The sequence below is a fragment of the Anser cygnoides genome, chromosome 8 (genome assembly GCF_040182565.1).
Source record: "Anser cygnoides isolate HZ-2024a breed goose chromosome 8, Taihu_goose_T2T_genome, whole genome shotgun sequence".
Lineage (NCBI taxonomy): Eukaryota > Metazoa > Chordata > Aves > Anseriformes > Anatidae > Anser > Anser cygnoides.
The window spans coordinates 25,031,116-25,051,773 of record NC_089880.1 but is presented as its reverse complement, the minus strand read 5'-3'; the positions used below and the strand labels follow the sequence as shown (position 1 = coordinate 25,051,773).

At 42.7% G+C, this 20,658-nt stretch overlaps 1 protein-coding gene across 3 annotated transcripts in view; it reads left to right on the top strand.

Annotated features, from left to right (window-relative positions):
- TRABD2B (TraB domain containing 2B) overlaps positions 1–20,658 on the top strand; it is a 278,502-nt gene that overhangs the window by 218,199 nt on the left and 39,645 nt on the right. For all 3 annotated transcript variants that reach the window (XM_067001944.1, XM_067001943.1, XM_067001946.1), the window contains exon 5: positions 16,611–16,701. In XM_067001944.1, coding sequence (XP_066858045.1) covers positions 16,611–16,701 — 91 coding nt within the window. The remainder of the gene's footprint in view (positions 1–16,610; positions 16,702–20,658) is intronic.

Genomic DNA, 20,658 nt, shown 5'->3' with positions numbered 1-20,658 from the left:
CTTCATCCAAACAGCAGTCAAGTGATCAGAAAGTGGGATCGGTGAGTGATGGGGCAGAGGGTGCCCAAGCATGGGTGTAGTGTAACGCACAAGTGCAATGCAAACACTCTCACTGAGCTCTTGCACTCAGAGGTAGACTTCAGATAACGTGTTGACAGCATCAGTCAAAGAAAAATAACATTCTACCCAGCCCAGTGCATTTCACACTATGTAGAAAATTGCCAAAGGGTTGTGAAAGGCGCTCTCTGTTGAAATAATACGGTGTACATAACCTCTGCTTTCTGCATGCAGTTGCAGTGACACAGGATGAAAGGGATGATAATACCACAAGAAAATCCAACCAACTCTGGATGCAGCAGTAATGATACTGAAAAACAGTGGTTCAATATATTACGTTACTATAGGGTTTTTACTTCCAAGATTATAGTTCAAATCATCTTTCTCACCAGCAAGTTGCATCGCCTGTTGGTTCAGGCCAGGCTGTACACAGCAGTAGTAGTCGTTCAGCAATTGGCTTGTTGAATTTAGGCAGCTTAACAAAACACAAGTATGTTGTAGATTGCCTGCAGACCTGGAAAAATGGTTATCTGTCGGTTCCAAGGTAACTGTGTTTCTGACGAAGCGACAGGGCGTCCTGGAATAGGAACACTCCAAGTTTCATTTATTTTAGTACAGCACCAGGAGATATGGTTGGACTGTGGCTGAGAAACAACCACAACATAAATCATTATAATTAAAATAATAATAATTGTGTAGCCACACATTAAACAGACTTCTGTGAGCAACCCTGCTTATTTCAGTGGGATGGCTTTCTAATTAGCTTGCACTTGTTAAGTAAGGGTCACAGCGTTGGACCCTAATTCCTGTTCATAAACTGCTTTGAGATCTTCTGAGGCTGCACATGAAGTTTTATTGCTATGTATAATTTACGTTCTCTGTTAATCCCTACAGCTATTATTTGCTCACGGGGTGTTCTTGGTTGAAAGCTCCTTGTGCATCAAGCACAGTTCAAGCCAGCTGGCAGTTGGCTTGAGATAACGATACTATGACAGGAAAGCTGACCAGACATTGCCAGAGCTATTAGATGGCACATCTGCCTGCTTTATGCCAGGATCAACACTCTGCTGCAAGTACCGGTCTCTTGCTTGCAAACAGAAACATCTTCCAGTGTAGGTGAAGTGGGTAACAGCTCTTCAGAGAGATGCAGGCAAAACCTAAAGCAATGGCTTCAGTGGGAATCAGGGTGTTTCAGCTATGCTTTGTCTTGTTTGGGTTAGTATCACCACTAAGGGCAGTAATATATGCTAGAAAACGAAAAATGATCGAGTCTGTTTGACAAACCTGAAACCTGAATTTAGCCTAAAGGGAGTTTCCCTCAAACCATTTTGACAGGAATGTTTTAATTGGTTCTGTTTAGCTGTTAGCAATGAGAGCACACAAAGTGTAAGTCATTGAATGAAAGCTGATTTTCCTAGAGAAAAATAGCTGTTTTCTGCTGTTATGCTGATAGCGAGTTCCCAGTTCTGGTTGTTAGAATAATACTGCCGACAGAGAGAAAAAGAGAGAGAGAGAGACAAGGAGGATCATGTTTCATGGGCCATAAACTGGGGCACACTAAAATAATCCTCTCAGATATGGCCAACTGAATATGAATCCACGTAATCTTGAACATACTCTGCGTGAACTCAGAATTAATCATTAGAAAAAATGAACCCATGAATACAGAGCTAGATGTCAGGAGGAATATTTTGTTCTCATGGTGAAATATTCAAGATCAACTTGCGGCATTGTCCTACAAAGAGCGTCGTAAAAACTAACCCAAAAGATGTCATTATGAATTATTTGCTAGGAGCCTGACTATCCCTTGCTCGGTGTATTATGATGCCATGTGGCATTTATTTTCCAAAGAGATTAGGAAGTGCAAAGTCCATCATTAAATAAAGCTCAGCTGGAAAACTGATTTTTTTCATGATAGCAGCCTTGGGCCCTCTAAGACTGATGCTCAGTAATCCACTGAATTTATACTTCAAACAATTTGAAAAGTGATCTTTGGTTTTCATACAGACAAGCCTGAAGGTCTGGTGGGGCTTCTCATCTTGGAAGTAGAGTTGATTATGAGCATTGTGGTGATGGTGGGAAAGGCATCAGTTGCAGTATCTTGAAGTTCATTCCAAAATTCAGTCATCAGTAATTTTATCAATATACAGACATGTAATGGGATAAATATGTCCTTCTGGGAGGAAAGCAGATCATGCTGCTTTTAAAGATGGCATAGCAGGGGCACAGACCTGTTACTTTCCTTACTGTTGCTGAGGAAACCAAGTGACTGTTTCTTGAGAGAAGCAGCCCCAGCATCTCATCTACAACAAAAAATATTTTCAAATTGAGTTTTGATTCCATTTTTCTTTTTTTCAAAAATATGAGGAACTTTGGAGCACTGCAGTAGACATAGATTCCTCAGCCCTTGGTTCATTGCTACTTTGAATGTCTGGGACCACTGTAAAGATCTCTTGACTTATCACCCTCTTTCTGGAGCCCCATGATATACCTCAGAAAGGAATGAGAGACAGGGGAAAGTGAGACTTCTTAATGTGCCTTGGGAATTCACGACAGATCTTGAACCTCTCTAGGAATGTTTTTCTTGTTTCACTCCATTGGGAATTGGCTCTGACATAGTAAAAAACATTTTCAGAACAAGCCTCTTTCATTTTCTTGGCCTCTCTATTGCTCTTGTCACTGACCCAAAGCCTTTTGATATTTTTTTTTTCTTTTGACGTTCTTGAGCTAATTGGCCTCAATGAAAAGTGTTTTGTTTCCTGCAGAAACTTGGCTGTGAGAAAAAGTGTGGAGGTTGGGAGAAAGCTGGGACAGGCCAGTGCCAAAGGGCTTATATAATAGCCCAGAATAGTCAGCCAAAATATAGTGTGAGAGCTTTATAGGTGGAGCTCAGTGGGATGAAAAATACTGCAGGGTTTGGATGCAAAAATGCCAATAGAGCAGGCAATGAATTTCATATTTCAGTCAAGGATGATCCGAGTTTAATCCAACACAGGGAGCAGATAATTACTGAAGTGAAACTACGTGTTTGGCCAAATTCCTGCAGAAATGGTTATTCTCTTATACTTAATAACATGGGGCCTTGTTTAAGCAAGTGTTTTCCATTCATGTTCTGCTCACCTCTAAGTCCGTGTCCTCAGTGCTCTGGAGCTCTGTCATCTTTAAACTAGATGAAAGTCTGGAGAGTGAAGGAGATGCCTTCTAGGCACTTTTCTGTCGATTTCAGTGGACTAATGTTTAGGTTGCACACAAGGTAAGACTTCAGGTGTGGCAGCCAAGAATAAAGAGCTAGGCTGGACAGGTACGCAGCCCCAGAAGTTAATTTGAGCAGTATGAGTTGAATTCAATGGGATTCCCCTTATTAACAGTAAGGGAAGAAGATGGGACATTCTGCGGAGATCTTTCGATCTGCTAAGCACCCATCCTGGGCCACTTGAGTTGGCCTTCGCATGAACCACTTGTCCATGGCTATGGCCTAAACAGCTGGGGAAGTTTCCACCGTCATACTTGGGCTTTACAGCACTGCCTATCTTGAGGAAAAGAGAGAGGCTAAGGGTTGGGAATTCATCCGCATTAACAGAGACCTGTGCTCCATCTGGAGTAGTAGAAATAATTTGTCTTGTTTTGTTGGCTGAACCAGATGATTGAAGGAAAAGTTACATTGTATCAATGATGAACAAAAACTTTTTTTTCCTCATCAGAACACAAGCCTGGAAGAAAACTCAGGTTGTGCAAAATGTTTGTTTAATTTAATGTTCACGGTTATGTTCTTTTTGAAAAGAAATGTACATATATTACATCTCTTTAAAGTATTTCTGAATGCTTTGAAACAAAACCATGGTGTTTTTTTTCTTTTTGGAAACAGCAAAAGACAGTTTCAGTACTCTTAAATTATTCATCATGAACGGTTTTGACCCCAAAATTAAGTTTTAGGTGAATAAATTATAAAATGTAAATGGTCCCTACCCAATGACTGTACAGCTCCTAGCTCCATCACAAGCTCTGCATGGAAGCCTGAGACCCATTCACTCCTCTGTAGGATTGGTACGTATACACAGGCATGCAGCCGGGGCACACGCAGAGGCATAGCTGCACCCTTACTGTAACATTCATCACAGATGAGGGACAGGGAAGATGGGACTGCTGAGTTTATTCTTTAGGGAGCTTTTCTTTTCCAAAAATAAGACCTTAACTGGGGAAGTGGTAACTTTTTTTTTCCCCCTAAAGAAACAGTCAGTGTTATCTTCCCTGTTACTCTAAGTGATTTTTATGTTCTGTCTTTTGTAATCTTTGGGCCAGTGCAATGATGTTTTAAATCACTGTGACTCAGCTAACACGAGCTTTTAACCCATAGTGCTACAAAGCACGCAAGCCCTGACTTATCTCAAGCAAATGACTGCTTCCCCTGAAGTCAGCTCAGGCTGCTGGTGTTATTAAAGTTAAGCAGGATTCTCTGTGTTCAGCCGTGTTCAGGTTTAAACAGTAAGGTGATGACACTTCTCTTTTGTTATTTCTTGGGGCTGTTCTCCTTCCTTCTGGAATGTGTGGTTTAAAAGCAGTCCATCATGTTGCAGACTCTATAAACCGTGGGCTGCTTAATTTGTGTCATTCGTAAGAAAAAAATAAATAAATAAAAACAACCTTCATCATTCTTGGTATTACATCCTGCTCTATTATCCAGAGCATTGACCTTGACCAGCTAATGATAGGTATTTAATACATGTGCGTGTGTGTATATATAGATATAAATATTCATTATGTGAGGTCTGGGAGGTTGGGATCACAACGGAATGTTGGCAGTGCCAAGTTTCGTTCGATGGTTCAGGCCTCCAGCTGTGCCAAGCTCTGGGCTCCCTTAATGTACCATTAAAACAAAATCCAGGCTTTGCTTGAATGTCATCCAGCTTTATTAAGAGAAAGATCAAGCATAATCTTATTAAGCTTGTCACTCAGAAACTGTAAGGGTGCAGCCTTGGTGTGTCTATTCGGTCCACATGTGTGAACAATTTTGCTTCATGATAGTCAAACAGGGGCTGTTATTCTTTAATGAATGCTGTGAATAACAGAGCTACAAATTGGAATGTGAGCTTGGTGATGTGTGTGCACACTTGTGTATTAACAGAACAGAGGCATAGGAATAGATTGTTTGCTTGGATTTTAACATATTCCTCAAGCGCGCTTGAACCCACGTAACCACAATGTTTTTCAAAATCTGTTGTGTATATTTTGCGGTTTCTAAACTTCCATAATAACTCAACTTCTGAACATGACCACCTATCAGAGTGGACATCCATGTCTTGGGGAAAAAAATCAAAGAACAGGACCACTGGATTTCCCTCTTTTTGGTTTCACTAGAAGTCTGTTCACTGGGCCAAAATTATAAAAAGATATTCAGATAAAATGCACTTATCGCTGCTGCTGCTGCTTCTCCTCAATGTTCACAGCTCAGCAGCAGGAGATAACAGTGAAAACCACTAGTGTGTGTTTATACCAGCGTAAAGCCGGAGTAATGCAGTGGTGATTCAAATCAAATATTTCTGCTTGCTCAAAATGTATAAACATGCAGTTTTTCTATATACATACACATTTATACAGGAAAAAAAAAAGCTACACTGAAATAAGTCAGGATGTTTGGCCATGTGGCTGAGAATAGATCTGTGTGGGTGGAATTCACTAAGACAAATAGTAATGGATGGAATGTAGATACACATTTGATGGTCTAATTAGGAATGTATTTGTGATATAAAAATACTCCACAGGCATAACATGTACAAATCAGTACTTCAGGAATACAGCTTTCCTTGATTTTTGGTCAATTAAATTTAACATCTGTGAGCAAGGTACCCTTTGTGCATGGGAATGTGGACGCTTGATGTGACTGCGTGCACAAAGCAGCTTAAAGTGGAAGAATTTGCAGGAGGAAACTCATCACTGTCATGTTGTCATAGGCAGTATCCAAGACAGGTGGCATATGAACTTGGGAGGGATATTGTTTGTATTCATACATTCACAGCTACGAGGGAATCTCTAAATACTGTAGGACTCTTTTTATGCTCTTTTTCTCACTACAGAGATGGTCTCTTTCATAACAGATAGGATTTATTGGCCCCGCCTAGTAGCGGCTCTGTCATTGCTGGCTAGGAACCCCCACTCCTTCCACCATGGGGCCTTTAGCCAAAGGACTGTCCTTCCTTCCCCTTGTGTTTCCCTTTCCTGTTTTTCTTTTAAAGAAAGGAAGAAAAATCACAACCAAAAATTACCTGATTTTCCTCTAAAAATACTGTGGTGGAAATGCCCTATGGAGATCCTTTTTCTAATTTATATGAACATCCCTCAGAGTCAAAGCTGATCTGATCTATCGTTCCCGGCTATAGGTAATCCAGATTTTTGACATTTAGATGGATGAAAAGAGGTACTTTCTGAACCAATTTTCTCTTGTTCTGCAGCTCTAGGCATGCTTTGCACTTCAGAAGAGACAGATTTCCAGATGGAGGTATTCTACATCCCTTCCCTCAATGTGTGTTATCTCAGGGTCTTCCAACATCGTATTAAGCAGCTTAACCAACGCGTGTTGTGCATTCATGCCTTCATTTTCTCCTTAAGGGTAATGGTATGTAAACCCACAAAACAAGGGAGATCAAAACAATATATGTTAGAGCAGGCGCTTAGCAAGCACTAAGCCTTGAGTTTGAGTGGAAGATAGGAAGACCCAATGCTTAGCTCCTGAAATGCCACAGCAGCACTACCTGTACCTGGCAGTGCACCAGTGCCTCAGCCCCAGGGGCCGAGTTTGAAAGTTGTTTTTTTGAGGCTTGTTTCTCCTGCTTTTGCAGAGGGAAAGGCCTTAGTCTACAACCGTAAAGCACCCCTTAAGAAAGCCCAGTTCCTACACTACTGAGGTTCGCTGTGGTAGTGGAAAGACATCAGCTGAATTAAAAGGCTCGGGAAGGTCTTCTAGGGCAAGTTTCCTCTGTGTGGTTGAGCACAGTTTGAAAATTCCTAGACTAATTCAGAGCAAGTAAATGGTCTACATAACACAAAGCTGTTTTCACTGGAGATGCTAGCTCAAACCTTGAAAGCCATGCCCTGTGCTAAACTGCCCTTTCAGCAGAACCAGCTAAAAGCACACAGAGCAAGGCTGTATATAATTGCTTTTAATCGAGGAGCAAGGACAGGCTTGGAAATGTGCTTGCTGTGGTGTTTTCCACAATATGGTAGAAGGAAAAGACTGAATCCAAACTGGAGGGCAGGCTGGATGTGTGGTGCTGAGCAGTGGCACGGCTCAGCACACAGAGCCAGAGGGGAGTCAGCAGGACGGGGGACGCCTATCTGAGCACCACTGAACTGGGGTTTGCGAGCTCTGCTCTGTGGAGGACTTGCCCTCAGGTGGTGGTGGAGACCTCAGCCATGGAGCATGTGTTGCCTCCAGTTGTTTGCACTGGCAGGGCAGCCTCTGAGTGCCACCAGCACTGTACCGGTTAACTCAAAGAAAAGGCTCTTTCCAGGTTTGGGTGACTTCACCTTACCTTATTCACAGCCTGATTTGTGAACTTTCTGGTGTGTTTTTCTGCAACAACAGTGACATCCAGTGGCCAGCTGGGTTTTTCTTGGAAAATGATGAACCATCAATGGTCTTAAAAATGCAAAGTTTTTATATTAAAAAAAAAAAAAAAAAAAAAGATACTGACTGGGAAGGCTAGGCTTTGATGGTATTGAAAAGTTTCCTTTTTGATGTCTGGTAAAATGGCTTCCATTTTCCTATGCAGGGCACTGTGCAAGAAATTGGCTAGAAGGCATTGGTACTTTCTGCTCCTACACAGAGTTTGTCCTTATCCATAAACATCTGAAGGCCAGCATTTTTCTGAGGAATCATTGGTTTTGTGCTATGGCATTACCATGTTTTTCACTTGTGAGACATCGTGGTTCAATGCTGTTGCCACAATACCAGTAAACCACTAGAAAAGGGCTACTGGAAAAGATGAAGAAATCAGTAGTCTGTTAAAATAGTGAGGTCAAAACCAGAAAGAATAATCGAGGATTCATATCCTGTCAACTGGGAGCTTGGTTTTTAGTTTTCAAGCCTGTTTTCAAACCAAAAATGACAGCCTGGCTGTAGTCTTTTTGAATTTTTTTCACAGATTTGTCAGAGCTGTGGACATTACCACCAACAAACTGTCCTGGGTGGTTGAATCTCATGCTACAGCGATGTTATAGATGTTTTAGTTTGGTTTAGAGCTATACCTGTGCAGGCTGTAGATGCTGGGAGGAGCCTAATGATATGATCAGTTGGCAGATTCAGAGCAAGCATACAGAAGTGCTATTCCATATGGTGCGCAATTACATTGCAGACCCATCACCACAGCATATTGTGGAAGTCAAATGTATACGTGAGGCCAAAAAGGGATTAGTCAAATTCAGTAGTCCACCTCTGGCAGTCCTAGAGCCTACAATGATTTACTAGGGTCCTCCCCACTGTTTCCTATGGAGAGCTACTAAGTACTCATGCTTCTGTGGATGGGTTAAATTTCCCAAGCTTTTTTGTATTGGCATTGCCCATTGCAGGGGCACATGAGGGGCACAGGCAAATGCTTCAGTCCTGTCCACATGATTTTCTTCCTACAACTTCCTTGTCCTGGTAAATTGCTCCAGCTCATACAACAACTACCTTTTAGAAAAATAAACACCTAAAAGATGTAGGCTTTGTTGCTTGCTCACAAAGGACCTTTTTCTTGCATTTATACATGCTTAGTATGGTCAGGAAGGGATTCAACTCATCATACCTCAAACCTACAGAGATAATAAGGTATTGTGAGCTACTCATCCACCTCCCTCTGCCCTTTAAAATTGAATCCTTGATATTCCCATGAGCTATTTCCTTAAGAATATGTACTGAAAGGGTTATGAAGAACTGTTGGACCTTCTGTCCGCAGGAAACACTTTTAATGCTGTGTAAGAAAAGCTAGAATATGAAGCAACCCCAAAAGGTCATCAAGTAGAGATCAGCACAGCCCCTGCCTCCCTTGCAAACTCTGGCACAGAAAGGATGGTGAGGGACAGGGCAGAAGAGGGAAGGATGGAGAGAAAGGATGGAAGGGCTCCATGCAGTGCTCAGGAGCTTCTGGGTAGTGGTGGGGCAGCTTGGTGGGCCGTCATATCACGTCTGATAGATGCTGAGGCTAAAGGAGCTGTTTAAACTCATGGTCGATGGAGAGAGAATTGCACAAAGGGCATGCATCCTTCCTAAAACTACTATTTGAGATGGTGAAATGAATTGCTCTGTGGAGGTGCCTGAGCTCTCCAGTGAGACTGACCAACTTGGAGTAGTCACTTCATTAGAAACGTATGAAGAGCAATGAACCCTGTTCTGAGCTCAGTTGTTGCTGTGGTCTGACACGGAGACCAGAAGATGTGCCAGGGAGGTGACCTCACTTCAGTTCTTGCTTATGTTGTTTTTCTTAACCAAAGTGAAACAGCTGGTTTAGGCTTGAAGAGAAAATTGAGTTTTCTGTTGGGTGTTGGCTCTGCAAAGCCACCCTGATGGCACCATGTTGGGTCTGAAAGCAGAGAGCTGTGCCAGCACAGCGCCGGTCCCAAACTGATAAGCTCAGGGAAAAGGATTGTGCCCCATCTTGGGCTGACCCCATTGAGGTCTCTGTGCATCGGGCTTCAGGCTATTTCCAGAGGAGATCTTCCAGTGCATGACATTTATGTGCTTGCAGAATTCATGCCCTCAACAGGAGGGATGCTCAGGAAGGTTAAGCTGAGAGGAAGAATGGAAGGGGGAGAGAGGCATGAGGAGCTTTTATTACACAGAGGAGCAGTAAGAAAGTAGAATTAGGCAGTGGGAGTCTGCCCCTCCTTCAGACTGAGATGCACTGAGCATAGCCTTGCACTGCAGTTCTCCAGGCCTCCCCAGGGAAGCACAAATCTGTGCTCCACTACCCTGCCGTCAGTCTGGAACGACCCCTCAACTTTTGGCCCTCGTCACTCCAGTCCCCACCCGGCTATGGTGTGGCCCTTCTCCAGAGCATGTCCTGTAAGCGCTCACGGGTAGGAGGGGAGAGAGGTGATTACATGCAAGGAAAGAATGGAGAGCCATGGGGGGATTGCTGGACGTCCAAAGTGCTGCACATTTTGGCCTTTTATGTTTTATTGCTTTGCTTCCCGTGACTGTCTGAAAGTGCCTGTGAGTCAGTTCCTCACAACTGCAGAGAATAACAACATCAAACAAGAGAGGGAAATGATTTCTCCATCTGCCTTGGAGAAGTGGTGGCATGATGTAAGGAGGCTATGATGAAAGCCTGCTTTACAAGACCATTGCACATGGTTTGTACAGAAGTATTTTTAAGGCACGCTCCTGCCAAAACATGGGAGGAAGAAAGGCTCATTCCCTGCACCCCCAGCTTTCCTTCCCAGCTTTTTGCGTAATACTGACATTTCAAAGTGCAAAAGCATGTCCTGCAACAGGGGAAAAGGCAGCAATCTGGGGTGACAGACTTCGGGGAAAGGTGGGGTGCAGAGTTCCCAGCTTTTTCTGAGCACTGGGCACTCTCCTCTATGGGGTAACCCTTGGGGTAGCATCAGCAGACCTGCAGGGGATGGTCTGAGTTGGTTGGGTTTTGGTTCACTCACCCATAGGCTCATCTCTCTCAGCATCTATCGTCCATCGTGTTTAGGCACTGTTACTGCCCAGCACTTGCCCCAGAGCACGCCCAGTTCTGTGCTGTATCTTTTAAAGACACTTTCCCTTTGGAAAGCCTAACCTGCAGCTCTCAATTTGCACCTGAATACCAGCCTCCAGGAAGCCTTTGGTAAATCTGGTATGTTTGGGACAGAGGTAGGGATGCATCTGGGATGCTGATGACTATGCTGCATCCTCCATTCCCTGACATGGAGTACAGCCTGATTTGTTTCATGCAGACGTGGGAAGAGGGAACACTGGGGCACTTTCTGGAAAATTTCCTCGCTGGATCTCCACAAGCATGAATTTTTTTTATGTTGACAGTAAAATCTAAAATCCAAATTTTCAGGCAGTCCTTGCAACATACTCATCACTAGATGATTCTATCACCTACCTCATCTGTTAACCAGGTGTCATTTTGTTATGTGCTTGTAAGATGCTTCACAGCAGAAGGATACTCAGGCTGGAGGAAACCCTCAGCTGCATCTAGATCCAAGTTGAAAAAGCAGGATGTGTGTGCAAATCTACCTTTTGCTCCTTGTCAAGGAGTGCTTGAGATAATGATTTGAAGCAATCCTTGTCTCTAGAGTAAAATTTCAGAAAAGTGGTTTAGGAAGACAGAAACAAACCTCTAGCAGTAATAGCAGTCTAAACCATGAGAAAAAGAAGAGTGAAAGACCCACTAGTTATTAGAGGATAATATTCATTAGAAAAGAATGACTTAATGCAAGGATAGAAGCACCTATCGTGTTGGATGCAGAGTGGAGAGGAAATTAAAGTTTGGAAGGTCTGTTTACAAAACTGGTTCTCCATCATGGATGTGGGACATCTGCAATGTCAGGAAATAGTAACGTGGTTCCCCAGTAAATTCATGTCGTTGTCCAGTGACCATTGGTTTGGAGTCAAATGCTGTATGGCAAACCCAGAAAAAATTCCCTGCCTGAACTGTTTGCTGCAGCTCCTTACCGCAGCCTCCTCTTGACGTGTTCATCACTCAGCCTCCAAGAATATTCAGTTGGACCATCGCAGAATAAGAGAAACAGCATACTTCTAGAGGCAACACGCAAAGGAACAAGTAAATATTTGCCCCAGTTGTGAATGTGCAGCTTCTGGTATTTGCATTTTGCCCGCACTAATTCTTGTGAAGTCTAACTGCCATAAACACTCCGGTGGTGCCAAGAGCCTTGAAAATCAGCGTTAAGAGAGAAAGAGGAATAGAGACTGCTGCCTCCTGATTGCAAAGCAGCCTGAGGTCTAAATGGCAACAAAACGTTATACATAACGTCTGATTCACTGTGTGGAGAATGTAAAGAATTGAGACCTCCCGACACAGTTTACATTGGCCCTTTTTATGACTAATTGTGCAGAAAATAGCTCTGCTTGTAGTGTGCATGGAAACAGTTCAGGTTTCTGCTGTGTGTCAGTTAATGGGCTAGCAAGGCTTTTTCAGCACGACTTCAAAGGCTCTGGCAATGGAGGTCCTTTGTGAGGGAATTATCTCCTGCTCCTTTGTACCCCTTTATCCTTCTAAGCTATGGAACAAAGAATCACAAAACGAAGAGATGGAGTAATTTGTAGTAGATCTCTAAACCTAGATAAAATACATAACATTTGCTTAGAAACATTTTTCCTGCTTCTGCCATCAAAACAAATTTGTATTTTTATGTGTAGGAACACCCAAGTTCATTTAACTTCTGAGGGATGCAATCGTATGCTTGGATATGCTATTGATGGGGTCACCAAGATGTCTATGATGGTAAAGGAGAGCTTTAGTTTCTATGGTCAATTAGAAAATGCATAGTTGTGACCGTTAGAGTTGGCTGAGAAGTGTATTTTTCTCCCCACACCCCTTTTGCCCAGCTTATTTCACTAAAAAAGGAAGAAAATGTACCTTTTCAGAAGCACATATACATGTATTAAGGAAATCATGCATGTGGGGTTTTTTTGTTTTTGTTTTTGTTTTTTTTACCTCTTCATAAAAATCAAAGTTGCTTATTCTTTCTTTCTTCCAGTGAAAAATGAAACCTTGGGGAGATAAGAAAACACGTTACATGCATCTGCTTTGTGTAGTTCAAAACACGGTTCTTAATTAAAAAGAAAAAACAGGGATGGAAGATGGCTGATTAATGTTAGCAGCCATGCTGTATAACATGTTCTTCCAGTGTTTCCAGTCTTAGATCCTCTGTCTGAGAAAAAAAAAAGGCACAAGAGACAGGACAAAAATCTTGTCCTCATCAAATTTAACCTAGAAACTCCCACTGCGTGCAGTGAGCCGCTCTAGCCAGTCCTCTGCATTTGTGTTCAAACTCTGAAATGTCTATTCAGCATTGGGCCTTGTCCTCAAGGAAATCTCAGGAGTATTTCCTTATCCTTAGAGGGCAGAAGGACTGCATTGACACCTTTCCTGATAAGCTGGAGCCGGTAACTGAGAGAAAATTTAAAGTGTGTGTGTATATATATATACACACACACACAGACTGCAACCAGTTAACTAGATATTTTGTTCAAACATTTTACTTAAGAGTTCATTGAACGCTTGAGCAGTTTGCCTGGTATCACCGTGAATTTCCTAAGCACAAACGTGCAACGGATTGATGTCACAATATTGAATTTTATTTGCAGGATTTATTTATTTATTTATTTATTTATTAAACTTAAACTGTTAGGAGAGGCTGTACTCAGGTACAGAGTTCCACTTCAAGTCCCTATCTAGAAAATCTTTTCTGTCTGCTATCTCTTCTCCTCTCCTACTTCCATACTTGCATGGAATTCCCAAGGTAGTTGGTGTTCTGACCTCTTGGATCCAGTTTTCATCAGCTGTCATAGTAAATTTGGTTAATACTGCAGGAATATTTTATCCAGGTTTAGACTGAAGAGGAAATAGTGATGCAGAAGTAAGAGCATTCCTCTGTGTCTTTAAGTTATCCGATCTACCTCTGGATGCACAAACTTTTCAATAGTTTTACTTGTTTGTGTGTGGTGAGATTTTTGCCTTTTGGAATGAAATTTCCTGGCCAGGCAGAGAAACCTTTTAAAGTTTTCAGCAGAAGCATATATATGTACACACGTGCACATGTACATATACACATATGAAGTACAGTGTGTGTGTGCATGTATGTATACATAAAATCCGCTGATGATGTATAAAAAAAAAAAAAAAAGTATGGCAATTATTACATATTTGTTTGCACATGTTGGCAGCCAGAGTCAGGGACTTGATGTTTGTCCCTGACCTAATCCATGCTGAACTCACATCTTACCGCACTTTCCTTTCTGGTCCATCTTGTTTCAGCAATGAGCTGCGTTTGAAACTGGTGGCTGCTATATCAAGATAAGTCTTGTTGAACAGGTGTCTACATAATAAATATTGTTATCATGAGCTGTTCCAGTTCTGGAGCATTTGGGGGCTTTGTTGCTGACATATGGCCAAAAGCAAAAATCTGTGCGCATCCAGAACCAGAGTGAAAAACGTGCTGGGCAGTCCATGTTTTCCTCTACCGTCGTGCACAGCAGGTCCCTAGGCCAAGAGGGTTATCAGCTTTCGTCATGGTCTCAACAGAGAAGGCAGGAAAGGAAGGCCAGGAGATATCACCTTTTGGTCCTCATCCATTGCTTGGAAGGGATTCACAGGCTTTGCTCAGGAGCTGACATTCCTGACGGGCCTGCCATTTTGTGGATGAGGAATCAGAGCTATAGCAAGTTACTTTTTTCTGGACTTAAAGCAGTTAAAATTGGATTCTTTTGTACTGTTATAATGTCAAAGATTTGCTGGACCCAGGACAGTTTTTTCCATTAAGAAATCTCTTGGCATTTAGGACTGGTTCAGGGAAAGTAGAGCTCTACTACAGTGAGCATGGACACAGAAACATCTCTGACCTTGACACTTTTGACTTTGATTCCTCAATGTCACTTTGCCAGTGACAGAATCGGGGCCATTGTTTGCTTTGGCCACTGCATAAAAAAACAGGATATGATCAAATCCAGTTAATCACTCACAAATGTCTCGTTTCTCAAATCTCTGAGGGTATGTAACACGTTTTTGGGACTGCTCTCTACTCCTTTGGCTTTTGTTATAAGTAAGTTAGGAGAAAATCAAATTTTGAGTTTTCTTAAAAGGAAGTGGAGGAATCCTGGAACACGTTAGGGCTCTGCAAATGTACGTTTAATCGTTTAAAGAAACGTCTTTTGGCCAAAAGCTCTTACCACTGCTTGCAAGTTGCACTAAAAGCCATACAACTACATCATTCTCACAACTGATGTGAATTAGCGCCCTTGTTGGCAGTGTAAGCAGAAAGACGCAGGCTTAAGGAATACTGGAGACTGAATTACTCTCAAATTCATAGCGACTTTATGCAGTATGGGTGAAGTATCCTAGGGCTGACTGCTCACAGTTGCATAAGCTCCTTACGTAGTGGCATAGAATGGGGAGAGTCTTGGGCATGTCCCACCTGCCTTGTTTTTTTTTCTGTGAAAAATATTTGATTCTGTAGTGGAGATGGGCAGTTTGGCATCTCCTACAGGCACGTACTCTGTGCTCAAGACAAACACTCTCTCTCTAAGCAGCAAGCTTGAAGCAAACCAGAGGAGCGCACTTTTGCATGCTGTAGAACTCACTGCTGCAAGATGTCATGGGGCAAAAAGTAGACAGAGACAGAGGCCTGAGCACATTCATGGTGAATTGCTCTATTCAGAGCTGGCAGCGAGACGTGATGACCTGGGTGTAAATGGGGGTCACCCAGCCATGCAGAGAGAGAAGCTAAAGGACATAATGGGGGAGGATTGTTCTATCCTTTCCCGCTCTCTTTCATTTATATATTTATATATATTTAACGTTTACCGTGGGCCACAGTTGGAGACAGGTTAGTGGGCTACGTGGACTTCAGTGTAACCTGTTAGTGGAGTTCTTGCGTTCTTACTTTGTACCTCAAACCCATCCTGAAAACAATGTGGAATTTTGACAATAAGTTGAAAGCTTTGGAGGGATTACATTGCCTTATTGAGTCTGTACCCAAAGCCCTTTGAGGATTCCCATTGACTCCAGCAGGATTTGGTTCAGACCTCAAGTGTATAGGATTCCCTTAAGTAAACTCTTTCAAGGCCCATACATGCTGCAATACTTACTGGGCTCTTTGTTACTTCTGTGAATAGGAATGCGACCTTTACACTTCTAGCAAAGTGCACTGGTTTACAGGACTAAATCTTCACATTTGGGAAAAGATAAGGATAAGGTTACTATCTCAGCTCCTCCCAGCCCTGCCGTGCAGGTGGCTGAGCGGTTGATGAAGCAATTTCTGAATCGCAGCCATTTTAGGTAGATGAGCACTGAGTGCAGCAGCTTCAGAGCTTCTTCATAAGCAGACATCCATGAATGATGATGGGCAGGGTGGATATCTGGGGCTGTAAGTTGTTCCAGTCCATGAGTCAATGCCCAAGTAATATTCTTTTCACCACTGTAGGGTCATTTGGATATCCACGTTAGAAGGATCTTTAGTCCATGCGTATAGTAAAAATTTCCATGGTAGCAATTTGCAGATTCCTGGACAATCAAGTGCTATTAAAAAAGAATACATTAAGGTTTTGGTTTATACACCCAGTCCCTTGGTCATGTGAGGGTTGGGAGGGGTAAATAAGACAGAAGATCGTATCAGGCTGCATGCTGTCTGTTCCCCTGCTCATTGCCAAAGGCTGCAGTGGGCTCAGTGGTGAATAGTTGAGGTAACTCCAACAAATTGCATAACATGCCTTTCTTGCTTTTGGAGCTAGCCTAGCTTCTGGTAACCTTACCTCCCAAACCTGTTGTTGCAAAAGGAGAAAGTCAAATGAGTGAGAGAAGCAGTTTAATTGACAGTGCTATTTTCTACCTGTATTTTAGGTCACTTCCTGGGTAACAACACTGTGATTGATGTACTGAGACAAGCAGGATTTGAAGTGGAGCACACCCCTCCTGGACAACCAATTGGAAAGTAAGCAGCTGCCTGCAGATTATTAATCACTTTCTTTCCTTTTCTTTTTTTCTCTCCCTTTTTCTGTGACTAAGCAAGATTATTGCATTAGTACAGGAGGTGGATGAGGGGGTGAGGTACCTTCCTTTCCCATGCAAGTTCCAGACAAAAAGTGCATTGTAAAGTATCTGTGGCATGAGTTTGAAAACACAGGGAGCTTCAGTGGCTGTTTTTTTTCACTTGTGAACTTTATTCATATCACAGCTGCTTAAAACTACTAGATCAGAGGCACCACAATTTCTTCCTGTTTTCCAGAAAAATTGTTCTGGTCATTTTCCTCTATAGTTGTTTTGAATTTTTGCCTCCATGGGGTTTTGGTTGCCTCTCCATCGCAGAGCAGTAAAGTGCCACCAACTTCATTCTTCAGGCCTCTCTGTAAGGCTGCTCTTCTTCAGGTGGGATTTCAATTTTGCCTGAAGGACCAGATGTGATGTAGCAGATGCATCTCACACACTCTGGAAAGTGTGCTGGGTAGGTAAAAAATAATTGGATATTCCCCAAGCATCTCCATCCATCTGATCAAGTGTAAAACAGGCAAGAAAGATTGATTACTATGCTCTGGGCAATCTTTGTTAGTATAAGCTAAAATATGTCATGAAATTGTCTTCAAGCAGTGAAACAGATTTTCTTCTTCCCCTAGACTTCTCTTTCTTGGCAATTTAGATGAGGTCTCTTTCTGCTCGAGGTCTAGGAATATCTTAGAAAATAAAACTGGAAGGGATGGCGAGATACCATTTAAGTTTGCAAAGTTAACCTTCCCCTTGCATTCTGCAGACAAAAATTGGCTGAGATTGCTCCATTATAGAATTGTTATCCTCCTTAAGAGAAAGTCTTAGCAGCATGCTCCTGTCCCTGGTGGGGCAGACATGACATGGCCCAAATATGAGATGAGTTTCAGTATGGAGGATTAATTGTGGGGCTAGGAGACCACATCTGAAAAAGCTATATTTCATATACTTGGAAAATCTGTCTGATTCACCCTTGTTTGTGAAATACTCACAATGATTCACACAGAATACAATATGGCTCAAGTGTACATAAGTGTCTTTGACAGAGCATTTATCCTAAATGCTTCTTGGAATATGTTGAGCCATTAAAGTCCAGTCTTAAGTAACAATGGGGGGAGGAGAGGAAGAAAAAAACATCATATACAATGCAGCGCATATATTCAGAGGAGGTTTAAGAAGCACTTGTGACAGAGAGAAACATCAACGTGACACAGGGAAGAGCAGTAAATTCTGTAACTGACTGAAGCTGGAAATTTTGGCTAAAATTAACCAAAATGCCTGTGTCTAAAAATACAACATGACAGAAAGCCCAAACAAGCATTACCAAAACAGCTGAGTTTTGCAGTTCCTGCAGGAATATAGTTCCTACATTTCTGACAGAGAAACTTTCCTTTCAGAGAAGCAGGCACTTTCCGTAGCAATTTTCATTTAGTTGAAAGTATCACCTTCCCATGGAAAGTATTTCAATTGGAAATTGTGAAACTATTAATTTATTGGCTGTTAGCAAATCTTTGAGAGGAGAGAAAGATTCAGTAGCGTGAGAGAGATCCAGGAACAATCTTAGCTCTTTATGGTATTGGGATACGTCTTTATTAAGTCATCACAGGCTTGAAGTAACACGGTGGGGCAGGAAATGTGAAACAATGCTACTACTTAATGTTGACCTACTGGCAATGTGGGGTACCTCCATGTATGCATTCCCCAACCTTGGCAGCAGCATCTCATGTTCATGACGTCTTCCCTAAAATTGTCAGTCCCTGGGGAAAACGTACTTGAAGGCAAGAGGACTTGGGCTGCTGCCTAGAATAATGCATATGCCCTCAACTGAATTATCCTACAGATGGTAGCTTCTGTATCCGGATCCAGAGCAGAGCATTTGGCAGGTTGGTCCCTTTGTCTGGACTAGGGCCCTAATTCTGGTGGTGGCTGTCCTGAACAGTGAACAAACAAAACTTATATTGATGCATATTGTATATATCAACATATATACAGTATTGATGTGCATGTGTTGGGTATGTTGATGTGCATGTGTACTGAACTGAGTTGAGAGAGGGCATATGGCTGTATTCCATAAAGATTAGATGCTCTGTTGATGAACCTGTATGTGTCCCTATGGTCTGATGACCCATGCAGATCGGTCCATCTTAAATGAGAATACAGAAAGAAAAATAAATGGCATGGTAAAGAAATACAGGGTTGTTACTAAATTGCATGGTGCAGAAACAGTAGAAGATTATAGAAAGTTCAAATAAATAGAATTTATATGTCAGGGAAACATCTTGCTGCTTTTAATTAAAAAAGACTCCCAGACTAGCATGTCAGGACTGTGTTTTCACTGTCCTACACCTGGGGCTGCATCCATCAGAAGTGCTTGGAGCTCCCCTTTAGAACAGAGGAGTTTGCTGCAAACCATGCTGTAGCAGATGCATCTTAGAGTAGCCTGCATTTAATGTTTTCTGGGTGAGATGCAAAAGAGCCTAATCAAGCACAGTAATGACAAAATTTGACAGCATATTCTGAAACATGACCAGTTAATTGGTATGATGCTGGTCTTATGTTGTTATTAAGAGTCTTATGGAACCTTGCATCTTTGTCTGTGCTTCTGGTTTTTTGTTTTGTTTTGTTTTTTCTTTTTCTCCTCCTTCCTTTTTAAAAAATGAAATAAAAACATTTGAAAACAGCTAGAAAGGCCCACAAGAGGAACTGTTTTGTAGTAGTGGCTATGCTAAGCATGTGTACACATACAGTAAACAAGTAGAAGCTCAAAAAAAAATGGAGCTGCTTACAAGAAGTTGTTTTATGGATCATAGAGATGCAGGTGTTTTCATCTTCATTCTTGTACAATCATACATGAAAGAGGAAGTCTTTCTCTCCTCTGCTTAAACCCAAAGGGATGGTTCTGCTTTAATTCCAAGTAAGTTGTTTAAGGGAGTCAGGCCCACTTCATTGCGTTCTGGCACTGACAATTGAAGAATTGGATAGTGTGCAGGGAAAATCAGCTGGACTCCAATGGAGAGAATTGGGGGAGTGTGGACAGCACATGGAAAAAAATGCAAGGATTGGGAAAAAATGAAACAGCTGTATGGTTATGTTTTGGCCAAGGGAATTCAAAACAGGATTTTTGTGCACAGATTGTGCCCGGAAAGGCCAAGAGGAACGATTTGAGCTGGCACACAGGACCTTTTGGAAGTAGATCATATTGAAACTAAGGGTGGTTTTGGCTGAATATTTTGGCTGACAGTTAAGTTGCAGGACAATCTTTCTCAGGTTAAGTCAGAAGCCTAGCTACTTGCAACGATGAAAGTAACTACATCCTGGTTACTAGCAGTACTGTCTTGGGGAAAATAAATAAATTATTCTTGTAGATCACAGAATCATGGAATGTTAGGGATTGGAAGAGACCCTGAAAGCTCATTCAGCCCAATCCCCCTGCCGGCCCCCTCCCTCTGTCCGACACTGACAGGACAGGGGCTCCACCGTCCTCTGGGGGCATCCCCCCAGTGCCCTTCTCTCTGGCACACCAGGGGGTTACTCCACCAGGCAATCTCCTGCTCACACGCGCTAGTGCCCCTCAGTCTGTCCTCCTCCTCCCTGAGCTCAGCCACCGTTTGAGCAGCCGTCTCCCTGAGCTCAGCCACCGTTTGAGCAGCCCTTCCCCCTGAGCACAGGCGGTCTCCCTGCTGCCCTCCCCCGGCAGCGGCAAGCTCAGGCGCTCCCTGCAGCCAGAGGCCTGAACAGCCGCGTCCCTGGTGGGCAGGGACTGGGTCGCCACAGTCTTTTTGTCTTTTTTTCTGTTTTTCTCGGCGGAGGGCCCGGGCGCAGTCGCCGTGGCCCTGGCAACGCCCAGTCCCTGTCAGCCCCTCTCGCGGCCCGCTCACGCCGCTGCCCTGGGCCGCCCCTGAGGAGGCCA